Source organism: Larus michahellis, chromosome 3, assembly GCF_964199755.1.
Source record: "Larus michahellis chromosome 3, bLarMic1.1, whole genome shotgun sequence".
Classification (NCBI taxonomy): domain Eukaryota; kingdom Metazoa; phylum Chordata; class Aves; order Charadriiformes; family Laridae; genus Larus; species Larus michahellis.
This window is the reverse complement of record NC_133898.1, coordinates 21527025-21543606: the sequence shown is the minus strand read 5'-3', so window position 1 is coordinate 21543606 and position 16582 is coordinate 21527025. Positions and strand designations below refer to the sequence as shown.

Below are 16582 nucleotides of genomic sequence, written 5' to 3'. Positions count from 1 at the left end.
CTTCCCTTTCTGGCTCAGATAAATCTTCCGTATGTAGCAGAACGAGGCTTGATTACAGAGAACATACTAGTATCGCTCAGGTGACATTCACCACCGTGCGACCTTCTTAAGAAATAATTCAAATTAGATTTAATTACTGGTAAGTTTTTTTTCAGGAGGAAGTTTCTGGATGTGCAGGTTCCCGCCGTGATTAAAAAAAAAAATAGCATTTTCTTCAACTTAACGTACAAGCAGTAATCTTCATATGAAATATGCTGCGTCACCGCAATAAGCTACGCTCTAAAGCCTAAATAAACCCCATGTAATCTGAAAGCAGGGTTTTGCTTTGGTCATACTCGCAGCAAGTACCCCAAGAGCAGTAGCACCTGCCTGCTCTGCCCAGCACCTTCACAGCAGAGCTCTGGACCTTTGTTTCACTCAAAGTTTATTGACTTCAAGTTTATGGACTTCAAGTTTACGGACTTCAAGTTTACTTCAGGGCCTAAGCCAACCCTAAAGCAGCTCTTAACCTCCAGACCCACTTAACTGCTTTTTTAATATGTTAGTATGGGGGGTTTTCTTCCAAATCTGACAGTACCGCCACTCACCTTTATTTACAAACTCAGAATTAGAAACTGGAAGGGCTTGGGTGCCGCAGGGGATGTTAATGGCCAGTCCATCTCCCAGGCCGCCCTGGCAGGGGTGCAGAGGCCACGCAGCCTGCCGGGCTTTGCAGCACTCCACAAGACTAGGAGCAAAAGCCTCCAGAAATCAGTGGAATTTCCCAGACTGAATCTGGATCAGTTATCCCACAGGAAAACGTGGTTCTTCCTTTATTGCAGCAGTACTAGCAAACATTTCACCTCTGAAAGTTATTCTTTAAACATAAAATAATTAGCATGCTGAAGGGAAACGGAGAAAATATTTATGCTTTCACTACCACAAACCCCATCCAAAGACTTCTGTGTTGCTGTTTCGCTTATATCAGTCACCTTTTCTACTTCACCTGTTTCTAGCAACAGTTGAATTTGCAAAGTCTCCGTCCTCAGGAAAACTAAGCAAGGACCTGCACCATACAGGAAGGGCAGACAGCCATTCTCTCAAGGAGCAAGCCTATTATGGAAAGAAACTAGAGAGATGCCTAACATCTTGCAGAAGTCTGGTTAAAAACAGAAACATGAAGGTTAAACCTCTCAGCAATACCAGATTGTTCAACAAAAGACGCAGCTGCTATGGAAAGATGAACCTTTGCTCCACTGTCTCGCCTTCAGAGCTAAAAATGATAGTGAGTCATGTCAGTAGCAGTGTTGCTATTTAGCTTTACAAATTCAGGTCATTAGGCTTATATCTACAGAATCATTCCCTTCCCACCACAGGTCATGAAATGATAGTAAGGATGTGAGCACTCAGGAACCGGGCACCAACCAGCCCTTGGTTTCAAAACTCAGTAGGACAGTTCAGGAATAAACAAAACTAATACAGTCAATCAAAAAGAGAGACAAGACTGATATTACCATTACAACTAGGAAGAAAAGGGAAGCTATACATAAATCTCTGAATGGTACATCCCTCGATCCCTTTTTTCCCCTTTTAGTACATCCCTGTCTCTTTTTTTCTGTCCTTTTTTGGTATTTCAGATCAGGGCAAATGCTTATAAAGTGTTTGTGAAGAATTTTTTTAAAAGCTAGCTCATCTAGGCAGATAGACCAGATGATCTGTAGAAGGCTGCACAGGAGCCAAATTACAAAAGAAACATATTAAACATTTTTAAAGTGCCTTATAGCTTCCCAGAGAACCTCCCAGAAAAGGCGCCAGTCCACCTGCTTGGTTTATCTTCAGGTAAGTGCTTTTGAAAATGGGTCAGAGGAGGAGTTAGGTATGGACTGACAAGGCTGTAAGGGAGCAAGAATGAGTGGTCTTCAGATGCTGCAAGGAGAGGCTGTATATCCAGCCAGAAGGACCATCTTGCCTTCTAGAAATAGGAGATTTTCTCCATCCCTGCATGTGAACTGAAGTGAGGCGTCGTTTTAGAACTGTTTTATAAGGCCAAATCTCTTGATCTCATACAGCCAACCACTCACACCTACCTCTGTCATTCCCAAGGTCACATGTAAGAGACAAAAGAGAAGATCAAAATTTGGTCTTAGAGGAAATCTGGCGGTGCCACAGATGATCAGAGCCCCCATGGCCTGAACAACTGCCTCAGGGCGAGAAAGGAAATTCACAGGAGAAATGGAAAGCTGATGAATAGGAAAATCCCTACATCATCCTAGTTCCAAAGACGTTCAGATCAGGGAAAAACCAGCAAATGGTATTTCCAAGCTAACAAATAGCAGTATCGTGTTAACATTCACGGTAAGCTGCCAGTCTCATTGGCTCCTGACACTGCTGCAGCTCCCCACACTGCTTTGGTTTTGCACTTCAGAGGAGATTTTATGATAACAGCATCACTTGACTGCAAAGACAGAAAAAAAATCAGCATATAGAAAATAATTTTTTCTAACAATATATCCATAGATACACTATCAAAGGACTTTTTCCTCTCCATCAAAACAACCGAAGAACTAAACTGAGATTAAGTATGCCAGAAAGTGACCATAAACAGCAAATGCTGAGGCGACTAGACAGTTGCAACTGGGAGCTGCTACACTATTTCCTTGGAAAAAATAATTATTAGACTTCAGATCAGATTTATAACTATTTTCTCTGAACATCTGCGTTTTTATATCACAGCTTTAAACAGGCCAGAATGGCAAATGTAATGAATCATTTACCTGCGATACTAATGCACTGCGGCAAAATCTTTTTAGCTGACACAACCCTGAGCTACTTTAAATGAGTGCCCCCCTTAACATTTTTTTTCTATTCAAATAATGCTGGCATTCAAAAAGTTTGTTTTAAATACGATTTTTTTTTTCAGTCTGCTTTATGAAGTTAGATCCCCATAAACTTGGCCTGGCTGACATACTAACTTTCTGAACTGCATAGACCTATTTGCTCCAAGTACGAGGTTTCTCCGCCAGCCTGTTGTAAGAACCCAGAAAACTCTACCACATGCAGAACCCAGAGCTGAAAAATGCACCCGCTAGTAGCATCCAGAAAACACACCTCCCACCACATCAAGGCTACTGCAAAAAGGCATCTTTCATCCCGGTTTTGAGAAAATCCCTCTCCCCACAGTGAATGCAATTTATCTGATGGATTTCTCTTTGAAATGAGGAATGAAGTTCTTCTCTGTAATGTTACTATATATGAAATAAAAATGAAATAGAATCTAAATATACCCAACACTATTCTGCTCGCCATCCCTCACACGAATCCAATATCACTCTTGCACCCAAACAGAAGGATTAGAGGCAACGCTCATCCATTTTGCAGTGTAAAACGCATCCTTGTAAATGTTAAGAACAAGCATAAGAGCCTTGAAATGACTGTCAATGAGAGTAGTATATTTTTCACAATTTCATTGCTGGAGGGTTTTTTTTCAGTTCCTTACTCTTATCCAGCATATATGCACACATCCATCCATCCATCTCCATGTAAGATTAATAAGGGCACATGTAAACGCATTAGAGCATGGGGGCATACAAAGACAAGTCTGTACCCCTCCTTTAACCTTTCTTCATATCCATATGCCCCTGCTAGCCCGTGCGCCCTTTCCTGCAATCTCTTCCGATGCAGCTGTTACAGTCAGCGTGCAGTCACGTGTCCCATCACAACCCAATTTCAAAGCAATCGTAGGTATAACGGAGTTGGGTTTCATCTACTCGCGTTTTACAATAACTTGCATATTTTGTTTGGTGAATATTTTCACTGGGATACTCCCTTTGGACTAAAGTATCCCAGCCTCTGCAAACCAGCCTAGTCTTGACAAAATCAGTCCTAGGCTGTACCTTTCTTGTGCTGGTCTCCAAGACAGATGCACTGGGTAAGGACAACAGTGACAGACGAGGCACAGGTTACCAGCAGTGAACGGCGCTGCTAGATTTCATAGAATGTGTTGGGTTGGAAGGGACCTTTAAAGGTCATCTAGTCCAACCCCCCCTGCAGTCAGCAGGGACATCTTCAACTCGATCAGGTTGCTCAGAGCCTCATCCAGCCTGGCCTTGAATGTCTCCAGGGATGGGGCCTCCACCACCTCTCTGGGCAACCTGTTCCAGTGCCTCACCACCTTCATTGTAAAGAACTTCTTCCTAATGTCTAATCTAAACCTACCCTGCTCTAGTTTATAACCATTGCCCCTTGTCCTATCACTCCATGCCCTTGCAAACAGCCCCTCCCCAGCTTTCCTGTAGGCCCCCTTCAGGTACTGGAAGGGGCTATAAGGTATCCCCGGAGCCTTCTCTTCTCCAGGCTGAACAATTTGAAAGATGGATTCTTCCATCTGGGCAACCATTTCTGAGTGTCATTCTTCAAAAAGAGAAGGGGCTAAAGTCTGAAACAACCACCCCGCTCTTTGGGACATGAATCATATAGCAGGGAGAAAAGTGGGGAGTTTTAAAATGTGGGTGCTGCACTGGGAGAGGTATCTGAATGCTGTCAAGAAGACAGGCTACAGCAGTATAATTTGCATAGGGGCACACAAGACATAAAAGAGGGGTGTAATCACAGCAAGTTGTGTAAATTAAGGATTTTGTTGCTTCTGATAAATCTACACCATTGATGCTTCCAGAAGAAGTTGCCTAGGTTGGAAGGGACCTTTCAGATCATCTAGTCCAACCATCAACATAACTCTGACAAAAACCATCACTAAACTATATGTCTAAGCACTACGTCTACCCATCTTTTAAAAACCTCAAGACTCAACCACTTCCCTGTAGTAGGGCTTATTTGCTTTGTTTCTCGCCTGCTGCTGTGACTGAAGGGCTTGCTGAGGAGCTCAAAGCAGGGTGGGACATCAGATGACTCCACCTCCGGGCGAGCTACAGCCAGGTGGGGTGAGAGGGCTGTGCTGCCACAACCATCTCGTACACCCCAGCTCACCCACCTAACCCCAGGTGGCATTAACCTGAAGTTACATTTGATAAGAAGAGAGGCTGTATCCTCCATACTTCCTCCCTAGTCTCACAGAAGAACCTCAGGTCTCAGAGAAGAGAGCAAAAAAAGGAGTGAAAAAATGAGAGCATGTGCTTGTACGAGCCAGCAATGGGAAGAACTGCCCAGGATGGTTATCACTGAAGCTAAGGAGAGACAGAGCAGGAGTTAAGTGTTGCAGTGAAGCAGCGTGGTGCTCCCCCAGAACGGTTGTGACTGTACTTTTTAGGGGTCACGGTCCCCCTTCAGAGGAGAGAAGGACGTTCTGCATTTTACAAGGCCAAGACAAATGTCTGTGTGTTCTCGTTTTTACTATTGCTCATCATAATGCCATTTTATCTTAATTCTTTCAAGATTACTGCAAAGCTGGTAATTGCAATCAAGCTATTTTATAAGTCCAATTTACAGGAGACCAAATTATTTATTATTTATTTCCAGTTTTAAGTGGATCATTTGTGTTTTCTCTGAGTAATACCATGTATACAAAATAACCCTAAAAACATCAGCTAAGTGGAGAGATACAGAAAAATGACTGCCTCATGAGTACCCATGGATTCAGAATACAAATCATTATTACACAAACACAGGAATAGCATGGTAGGCTTACACAGAGTATTAGAAATAGACAAAAGACATACTCTGTGCCATGAAGTTCCAAATGCTAGAAGATTTACTCAAGCAAGTAGTCCTGTTGACTTCAATCCCCACACCATCACAGTCTTCCTCTTACTAATTCAGCTCTTAGCGTTGCTCTAAATCTTTCAAACTTAACGTTTTAGCTAAAAAAGCAACTCACACACACACATTCTCTAATAACCCCCACTCCAGATTCCTGAATGACACAGTCTTTCTGGATACCCACCATCAGCACCCGTTTTACTGGGAATGGGAACTCAGACACTGGAGCTGACAGCTGTAAGTAGCCGCTTCTAAAAATTCCAGTTAAAATTGTTTATTTGCAAACACACATGGAACTCCTAAGCTATCGACTGCCTTTTGTGTGGATCTAATCTATTACCACGGAGCTATTCACTATATACAACTTCACTCAGTCTACAGAAGTAAAATAGAAATTCACTTGGGTGCAATTTAGTGTGGGAATAACCATACTGTTTACATCACGATCAAGTACAAAGAGTTGGTCTAATATCCCCAAGGAGATCAGACCGTGTAAATAAGCATCTTTTATAGGATGGCTCGGAGATTTATTCCTGATTCTTTCCAGTTGTGACTTTGGAAAATCCTTGCAAGCCCTTCCAGATTAGCAAGGCAAACCTGACCTTTTTGTTAGCTGCTGGTAAGATATCTGATCTCGTGTTAAACACAAACTTAGCTGTGACCTTAACTAAAGCAGAAAAATTTAAGTTCCACCAGGAGGAATCATGTCATCTCCTTCTGTGTTGGCAGCAACATATCAACGTAGGGCAGTTACAGCTAAACCTTAGCTCACAGACTGTTAATTAAGACAGGGTCACAGAATGGTTTGGGTTGGAGGGGACCTTAAAGATCATCCAGTTCCAACCCCCCTGCCCTGGGCAGGGACACCTCCCACTAGCCCAGGTTGCTCAATATATATATTGAGCAATATGTGTATATATATAAAAACATATAAAAATATATTTCTATATTAAAAAGATATGTAAATATATAAAAAATATTAAAAAAAAAATAATCTCACTTTTCAGAGAGACTTTGCCGGGTTGGAGCAGTCAGAATTCTACCTGCCCCGACCCAAGGAATTGGCAGCAGCAGTCAGGATGGCCAGAGACACAGCACTGGTGGATCTGCACCAACAGGCAGCACCACAAAGGAAGTAACACTCGGGAATCCCACACTAGATATGTGAATCCTTACAGAGTCTTATGTTACAGCGAGGAAGATTCAAATGAAACATCAGAAAAACCGTTTTGATGGTTGAGTGATGCACTGAAATAGATTCTCAGGGAAACTGTAGAGTTTCCAACATAAAGTCTTGAATTGTAACTTCCCTGAGGTACGTATACAGGTCCTGTTCTGGGCAGGAGGATGAGCTACAGGTGCTTCAGAGGTCTTTTCCAGTCCTATTTCCATGACTCTGCTCTCAAGACTTTTGTCCCACCTCCAGCAAGATGGAAATTAATCTTTTGTTCCCTAGCTTTTTTAGCGTACGCATTCACTGGTGCTAATGACAAGAAGGAAGAACAGGATGCCACATTTACAGGCTTCCACTTCTGAGCATCCTCGCCTCCCTCCCAGCGCATACGGGAGCTTTTCTCTTGAATCTGTATGGTGCTCTCCAGTCTCCTGACAGATCAACAACCACGCTTGCTGCTGCCTTTCTGCAGTACCGAAAAAGAAGATCTGAAGGCTTTGCATTTTCAAAGACAACCTCTTCTTTTTAGCGTATTCTCCAGGTCTCCGGAATGGGACCTCAGCGATACAACGATTCCCCTGATTCATGTGCGTGCTGTATCCTGCTTCTTCTTTAGCAGTGTACAAGAGAATTTATTTTTAGGATACTATCTCATGATACCCTTGATAACCCAACTTCTACACAATCTAAGCCTTAGTAACCCAGCCTATTTTCTTCTTCAATCTGCTGTAAGCTCCACCTCCTCTTTTCAGTTTCCAAGCAAAATTCCACCCCCCTGGATTTTGTAAATTTTCACTAAGTGCAGAATTTGGCTTTACACAGAAACTCTGCTGCACCCTCAGCCCTGCTTTGCTTCCCAGTGCTGCATTTTGCACGGCTTCACCACCCGCGGCAAGCAAACGAAACAGCAAGGGACCGGGCACCCTACCTGTTCCATCCTTCTATATCCTCTACATTACAGCTTAAGTTTTCATGAGGAAGCAGTTGTAAGCTGAACTAATTTTTTTACAGGAGCGCATTACGCATCCACCGATTTTTTTTCTCTGCATGGAGCTACCTGGTCACGCAATGCTCTTCTCCTCTCTAACTGCTCAAGTATGTTAAAATTATTTAAAAATCACGTGGAATTCTTGTCTAATGTTGCCCTTTCATGTAAACTATCATCCCCAACTACATGACTGAGCACAGCAGAAACATCATTCCTCTTAATATGTGCTTTGCACTTAGAGAAACTGCATGATACCGTTTTTCAGGGCTCAACCCTAACTTATAACATTTTCTTATTTTTTTTTTACTATTTGGAAGAAGATCTTTTCAGTGTCTGGAAAAATGCCATGTGCTCTCTCAGACATAACGGAGTCGGGTGAATAAACCACACTGGAAAAACTTCCTCTGCGATTTGCTTAAGTAGCAATTGACGTGAATAGGAAATCTGCTGCTCATTTCAGTTAGAAGAGAGTCCCAGCCAAAAAATCCTATTATAAAGGCCATATCATACAAATGTGGATTAGGAATTTCCCTAAATTCTATTTACAGAAGGAAGTGCTGGACAAAGATCCAGAGAATCTCTTCCATGTCTATGACAAAACCTGTTTCTTACATGAAACATGTCTTTAAGTCATTTAATCTTTCTATAGTCATTTCCCCATCTATGAAGGGACATAAATAAAACTTATTTTCCTTTATGAAGTGCTTTGAATGCTATAAATGAGAAGGGCTATATTAAAAAAAAAAGTCACATTTTTATCACTATTGTTACTATTAACCCAACACAAGCAAGAACGTTTGTCAAATTATTTTTTTTCTTTTAATGTTTAGCAAAAGTAAGTAGTGACACTGGCAGAAAAGGCCCATGTACTACTTTCTAAAGTTGGTCATACTGACAAAACCAAGGCTTGTTTAATACAGAAATGGTCCTGATAAATTCTGGAACTTCCCTACAGAGCAAAAGCTTTGTATAATCCCTTAATAACAAGCAGAAGAGTAACCCAGGATGGACACTACCCAATTTAAAAGCTGCTATGATTCAGGGGTCACCCACCACGAGCGTGAAAACACATCCAACACATTTTCCCCGCAGGAGCTCGGTGAGCACAGATGGCACCAATAACCTCTTCCACTGTTTTCAGTACGTGGAGAAAGAAACGCTCCAATTCGGATAAATCCCATCAGCAGCCCAGCTGTTCAGGAAAAGCCATGGGGAGCTCCCTCTGAAAAACGGGCGGCCAAACTCGGCGTCGACAGAAGTGATGGGGTGAGGCAGTCAGAAGGTAAGTGTGGATGTTAAAAATGGCTCCTATAAACCGTTCCGCCGTGAAATCTAGTAGATGTACAGCCTATAATTGGTTTCATGATGCTCTGCTTGTGCCACGTCAAAGAAAGCAGCTGAGAAGAAGATGTAAAACCAAGTGAGGAGATGTTGGTTTCACAGCTGAATTGCTGAATTTGTTAAGATACGCGTACCTTCGGTCCCCTTAATATGTTAGCAAAGCTAATTTTTACACTTACTGAATCAAATTGTACACACTACACCATTTTATCCCTCAAGCTCATTTTCAGACTAAGTTATGTTCACTATGAAATGCAGCCCAATTTTTCATTCACATTTGCACTGGCATACAGCAAATATGAATTCGGGCCACACTTTGTTGTCCTTTTCATGCCTAAAACCTCACTGAAACGCACAGCACGAGTGCAAGGTTTTCTACTGCGTGTTTCATTGTAAAAAATATGAATTGCAATCAGAGGTAGACAATATTTGGGAAAAAAATGAAGCACGTGATCAACACCATAGAAAAAAATCTGTCAGAAGCTGTGAAAGTCAAAAAAGATAACATCTTCCTAATTCTCATAAGAATATTTCATTATTAATCCACACGACAACAAAAATTGTGAATGTTAAAGGACCTTCTACTTTGGTAAACTTTAGTTTATACATTGTCCAAATCTCTACTTCTCACTCTCATAACATTTTCTTTGGGAGGTTCTCAAACTACTGCATTACATAGCCGTGAAACACGTCGCTTATCTACTGTACAGATGAGCAAATCAAGCAAAGCGTAATTAATTCACTCTTCTAAAGTTGTAATCACCCCTATTACAGAGATTGAAAGATACTCTACTGTAATTCTGGGAATAAGGGAGCAAAACAGAAGCAAAGTTAACCTCAGCCTCCGATTCCCATGGTAAGTCAGGGATAAACATCCTTCTCGCAGGGTGCTAAGAAATCGATTTAAGATTCCTCTATCAAATATGCCCATCTCTCGCAAGGCTGTAGGCAGAAGGATGTGCCACTAAGACGAAGGATGAGCTGCCATCCTACGATGTCGCTGGCCTTGCTACAGAGTGGTACAAAACGGTACTTAACTGCTAACTTAAGACTGCAGAGAGGGGAAGGGAGGTTGGACGAGGCAGATCTGTGACTGAGAGTTAAGATCGTGCCACAGTGGGAAAAATCTGTTCCTTCCAAAATACTGACCTTCTCCAATAAGCTGGAGGTTAAAAACAATCCTGCAAAATAACTGATGATTTCATCAAACGTACAGAGAACTCGAGGCTGAAATGTCTATTTTGCTTGACAAGTGAAGCAGACGCACTGAGAGGGAGTGAGTAAAATACATTAACTACAGACTTAGTGAGAGGTATCAGAAAACATTCTGATTTTTCAGAAAACCTTCTTAATAATCTCAAAAATGTAGGCAAGGCAGTTGGAGGGAGGGAATCTTTGGCTGGCTTCTCTTGCCAAAAACAACTGCAGCTTGACAAAAAGTAAGCCCTAGGGTGGGCCTGCATCATCAGCACACACAAAAACTTTTATTGCCCCAAGGCAACAAGAAACCTGAGGGATGTGGTTTTGGTAGCCACTACATCCAAAGGCAGCGGTTAGATACTATAACCAAGGCATAACCAAGATTCAATCAAATGCAATAAAATCACAGCGCAGCAAAAATTCAGCTTTGGTCTAGAAAAAAAACCCCACCACTATTCTGCACAGTATCACTAACATCCAATATAATGTTTGAAGACTTCACAACATGCCAGATTTCTTTACCGTCATGCATGATGACGTACTTTCCAGCTTAAAAGCACCCACCCAAGAGAAGGGACATTGCCTGCAGGACACCAGGGAAACACAGCAAATTGATTGCAACGCCAAAAAAAGCAGTAACACGGGAGGGGAACGACTGGCCAGGTAGCAGCCCTGCAGGAACAAGCCTGGGAGCTACAGGGGATCAGAAGCTGAATATAAACCAGCAGCATCGTATAATGACAGCAAAGGTACCCGGGATGTCTGAACAGGAGCGGAGCCTCTGAGGCATGGGCAGCTATCCCTCAGCTCTGCTCAGCACTAGCGAGGCTGGTGGGCAGCGTATTCCACAGGGACATGGCTCCACGGGAGCAAGCTCATGGTCTGAATGACCAGCAATCTAGAAAGTATAATGGAGACTTAGGCAAAGTTAGGAGAAACTGGAGTCATCCAGTCTTTGGAGGAACCGGAGTCCACATCTCTGCAGCAGAAGATGGAAGAGATGGAACGGAACATGAAAGACAGCCAGAAAGCTGAGGAGCAGCAGCTCTGCTGAACATCTGCCGTGAACAAGATGGGAAATAGCAGGCTTGAACAGCAGCAAGGATGCTTCAGGTTAGACCTTAGGAGAAACTTTCTAGTGTAAAGGTTGATGAAGCCCTGGCAGAGGTTGCTAAAAGGAGAGGTGGAGACTTTTTAAGATTAAACAGACATCTTGCAAGAAGAACATGCGTACACCTGATCCCGCTTGAGGCCAGAAGGTAAGGTGAGGTGACAGCTCCCGGCCTCGTCCAAGCCTACAGAGATGCATTTTGCAGCCCTGAGCCTCTCCATGCGGCCATGCAGAAGAACAAAAGAACCCAACTGACCCAGGACAATAAAGCAGGTGACAAAATTCTAACGCTCCATAACAAACCTCAAAACCAGAAGCTTACTGAACTTTTTTTCTCCCTCTCCTTTCAGATTTCCCCCCACCCACAATTTTAAAATAATTCCAATGAATTTGACATATATGTAAAAAAATATTCTTACAGCTATTATCTCTATGCTACAGGTTTAGCAGTGAACTCCGTACAACACCTTAAAACTCCAAAATAACTTGTCATCAGCTCCATCCACTTGCGCATTTCATTTTACCTCTTACCTGCCTTCCCACCCGGCTCCTACTTTCTTATTTTCCTTTTTTTTTTTTCTTACACTACAGAATTATAGCAAAAAGCAAGATAAACAAAGATGATTAGATGAAAGCTGCACGCTGAAGTATGAGAGATTTGCTTTATCCTTGGTATCAGCAGAGGTATCATCAGGGAGGAATGAGGTATATTGATAGCTGAAAGGTTTGTTCACTTGAGTTCACTTCTACAGCAAATTTTCTGCTAGATCCACTTTTGAGAAAGTCAGAATGTAATAAACAAGAGTTATTCTCTGTAGGGTTATTGACAAGAAAAAAAAAAAAAGAGTTATAAGTAGTATTGATTTGGGGTGAAATGGTAGAACGTGACAATCAATAGAGCTTAGTCAGATATAAAATAGGAGGAGTCACACAAGTCATGACAGGATTATTACCGGAGCCAAATCCTGGTATCAGCTAAGGAGAGGAGGAAGCTATAAATGGGATCCAAAACGTAAGCCGTGGATTGCTTTATAGAAAAAATAGCCCTAAACTATTCATTTTCATTTTTCAATACGCGAGATAGTTTTTATTTCAGCATATTGTCACTGCTGTTTTTCAAAAGCTTTTGAAACAAATTCTTTCCACCTCCATAGTATTTTCATTAAATGTCATCAAAGCTCTTTTCAAATCTCTGAGAGAAGTATGATTATCCTTATTTAACAGATAATGAGAAGATAGAAAGAGATTGGGGCTACATTTTCCAAAGGAGTCAGTAATGCTGGGTGCCTTCTGTCTGGATACGCAAATCCATGAAACAAGAGTCTGACAAACGCAAAATTTTCAGAAGTCCCGGGAAAATACAACTTTGGTCGATACCAATAGCCGCTTATAAGTTCTTGAGCTCTGGGTCACAGGCTGGGGAGCCAAAAGCTGAGCCTTCACAGCAAGCTGTGCAAGCACATAAGCTCACTCACAGACGTAACAGAGCCTAAAATAGGAGGGATCCTAATTTACAGTCCTCTGTTCTAATTACAAAACTCATTATTTTTTTCCACCGTAATGACTCAGGGTGAAAAAAACCCCAACCAACTACCACATATTCTACCACATGAAAGATCTGTACATTTACCAGTATTTATAGAGTACCTAACTTCCGAGCACAACCACACTGGGAAATAATAGCAGTAATAACTTAGAAACAGCAATGAATATTTTTCACTGGTTATTTTACCCATGCACAACCATTCCACCCTTTCCCTAGTCTCTGGACCCAAAAAAAAAAAATTCTTGAAAGATCCTAAAACGCCTTACAGGTGGAATTTGTTACACTACCAAGGTGAAAGGCAGGGGTGTTAGCAACGATCAAAATCACACAAGAATTTATTGCAGGCTGTGATGAAAACCACTACGTTCAAGGGAGATCTAAACCGTATTTTGAAGAACCTCTCGCACTAATCAGCTAAATAAATGCCGACAATCAAGCTGCGGGATATATACGGCCTCAGGGAGGAGGGGGCCTTGGAACAGTCTCGTTTTTATGAATGGAGCCATAAGGAGGAGGTTAGAGAAGGACAGAAGCTCGCACAGCTCCAACTGGGAGGAAGGCACAGGACGGGCAGAATGGCATCACCAGGCTGAAACGCGAGCTGGCCAGGAAACCAAGGGTAACGCAGTTGCAGGAAAAAAAAAAAAAAAAAGCCATTGATTTCTAAAGAGGGATTCGTAGAAACTGCAACAGTTTAAAGGCTTGTTTAGCTGGAATCACATTTGCAGCCACAGGATTTCTATTGGAAAATGGCTTTATAGGTTCACGATAGAAAATTAGGACTGAATCACATCAGGAGGAGGATGGACAGAACGACCTCTTGAGGTCCTCTTCAGCTGTATTTCTGCAAGCCTATGTTCGGCGACAGAAACCACATCTGGGTCGGAGTTGCTTGGGCTTAGGCATTCAAGTTAGAAAATTTTGGCATAAGTCTTTGGCATGAGAAGAAGCCCAAGCAATTTTTATATTGGACTCTGTCTGCCATTAGTGATGCGATTCAATCATAAAATGGCTTATTCTCCCAACACAAATATATAATACTGTGCTGGAGCAGAAATGTGAAGCTGCTCTCGTTATCACTGCTAAGTTCATTTTACAGCAAAGCAGTTTAAGACTTTTCCAGCAATCCAAGTCTAATTATGGAATCAATTTAAAGCAATTTTGTAATTAAATGTACCTGCTGAAAATATCTCACAGGCTCAATAATTTAAAACGATAGTGTAAAAATGTAATTAAAATGAAAAAGGCCAAATACGGCTGGGTCGCTCCCCCACGAGGAGAGCGCTGAAGGACATTGTGTTTTCAGCCCCCCAAATCGCCTGCTTCCTCCCCAAATTTCTGCTCTACCCACGGGGGATGGGGATGGAGCACCGAGAGTCACCCGAGAGATGTCTGAGTGAATGGGGAGAGGGGAAGGGGAGGAGGGGGCTTTTTTTTTTTTAATTAAAAAAAAAAAAATAAATCACTCGGCAGCTTCCAAATCCTGCTGTACTTACATGGAGCCGCTGCTCCCTGGCAGGCGCCGGGGTGAGGCTCCCTCCTCCCGGGGGTCCCCACGCGTGGTGCCGGGGGTCCCCGCGGCGGGCAGAGGTGGGCGGGGAGGGGGGGGGGGCAGCACGGAGCGGCGCTTCGCTCCCCTCGGAGGGCACCGGGGAGGGGAAGTTTCCCCGCTCCCCCCTCCCCGGGGCTGCGGGGCGGCAGGGGAAAGGGGGCTCGGTCCGGGCACCGGACGGAGGAGGAGGAGGAGGAGGAGGAGGAGGGGGCCGGGGCCGCTCACTCACCGCCCGCCGCCGGCCCCGGGCCGAGGCTCAGCGCCAGCTGCAGCCAGAACGCGGCGGCCAGCGCCCGCCGCCGCGCCGCCGGGAGGGCACCGCCGCCGCTCGCCTGCTTCCCATGACACATCTTCTGCCCGCCAAAGGCATCCGGTTCGTCGCCGCCTGCAACGAGAAGAAGCCGCTCCGCCTCGCCGCTGTGCCCGGGGCTCCGCGAGTCGCCCCCCGCCGCCTCCGCAACCCCCTCCGCCCCCTCCGCCGATACCTGCGGGCCCCCCCCCCCCCCACGCCCCCAGCCAGCGCCGCCGGGCACCTCCGCGGCTGCTGCTGCTGCTGCCGCCGTCGCCGCCGCCTCCGCCGCTGCGGCTCGGCAGCCCGCCGGTGCCGGGCGGGCAGACACACACACGCACACACCGGCACACGCAGGCACGGCTTGGCCCTACCTGGGGGAGGGGGGCGGCGGGGAGCCGCAGCGCGCACCTGGCCGGCCGGCCCGCCCGCGGCCGCGGAGGGGAGCGGAGCGGAGCAGCAGCGCCGCCACCTCCGCCACCGCCGCCGCCGCCGCCGCCGCCGCGGGGAGCCCTGCGCTGCGGGACCGCCGGCGCCCAGCGGCAGCGCGGGCAGCCCCGCCGCGGCGCACACGCATGGCAGCGGCGGGCAGGGCTGCGGCGGGTGTCCCGCCGTTGGGGGGGTGGGGATGCCGGCGGGGAAGCCGGGCAGGCGGTGGTGGAGTTGTGTGTGTGTGTGGAGGGTCCTCTCACCGCCCCGCTCCGGGGGCACCCAAAGGCTTCGAAGGGCAGAGAAACGCGAAGTTAAGGCTGGCGCTGCTGGTTTCTCGTCGTTTTCGCTTCAAAAAGGGAGTTCGTGATGGTGGGCAGCTCTGAGGGAGCGTCTTTAAGGCGCCCTGTGCTTCATCAGGTGGGCATAACGTTAGGTACGAGATTCGGTTTATCGACGGCAGCACCGCATCGCTCGCGGTTTGTGGGATTTCAGAGCGCTCTCGCCCATCAGCTTCCCTGGGGGAAAGGCAGTACGCCCGGGCCTGCCAGCTGAAGCAATTTGCCTGTTGGGAAGCAGCACCCAGCTGGATTTAGTCAATCTGTGAAATTCACTGCCACAAATCACTGAATCAGATGCCGTCTCCTGGCTTCAACAGCTGCGGCATAGCTCCGTGTTTCCCGGTGCCATTCACAGTGCATCGAGTTAGGGGTATCGCCCCTTTACCTTCCGCTGGGCATTATGGGCCTTCCCTCACTCAGAGGTAGAGGAGGGTGTCCTCTAGCTGAGGAGGACACCGAGATGGTGTCTGAGAAGCAGACTAAGGTGTGCAGTGCACTCCTGGGACACAGCAAGGGGAAGAAAACAGGGGACAAGAGAAGACACACTGGTGACAAATGCATACCTGGGCTCAGTGCAAACCCATACCCAAAGATACATGGGCTCCTACTAACAGCGTGTGGAAGTAGCACATCTTGATGCTTCGAAGTTAATAGTCAATATTAGTATAGGTACACGTACAGCTGCAGTTGCTTTCAAGTGTCTCAGCTACCTGATGCTGTATCTTCTGAGTTAAAACTTAAGGCTATTCAAGAGGAATTTTGCTCAAATCAGTGCATCGTGAATCAGTGCTTCCTGTATCAGTTCAAAGAGCAGTGTAAGAAGTGTAGTTCTTTATCTTTTTGCTCTCCCCTGGAGAAAATGGGCGTCTCATAGTGAAATACAGGTCTTCCATTAAGAAAGGAAAAGTATGTGGCCAATT

The 16582-nt window shown here is 45.0% G+C and overlaps 1 protein-coding gene across 2 annotated transcripts in view; it reads right to left on the bottom strand.

Moving 5' to 3' along the window:
• The window catches only part of SUSD4 (sushi domain containing 4), a 71512-nt gene extending 55930 nt beyond the window's left edge, over positions 1-15582 (bottom strand). Inside the window, exons 1-2 of one of the 2 annotated variants that reach the window (XM_074579042.1) lie at positions 15267-15582; positions 14833-14988 (exon numbers count right to left, since the gene is read on the bottom strand). In XM_074579042.1, coding sequence (XP_074435143.1) covers positions 14833-14953 — 121 coding nt within the window. In that variant the 5' untranslated portion in view covers positions 14954-14988; positions 15267-15582. The other variant, XM_074579041.1, reaches the window with a different exon arrangement.
• Between the last annotated feature and the right edge of the window lie 1000 nt (positions 15583-16582).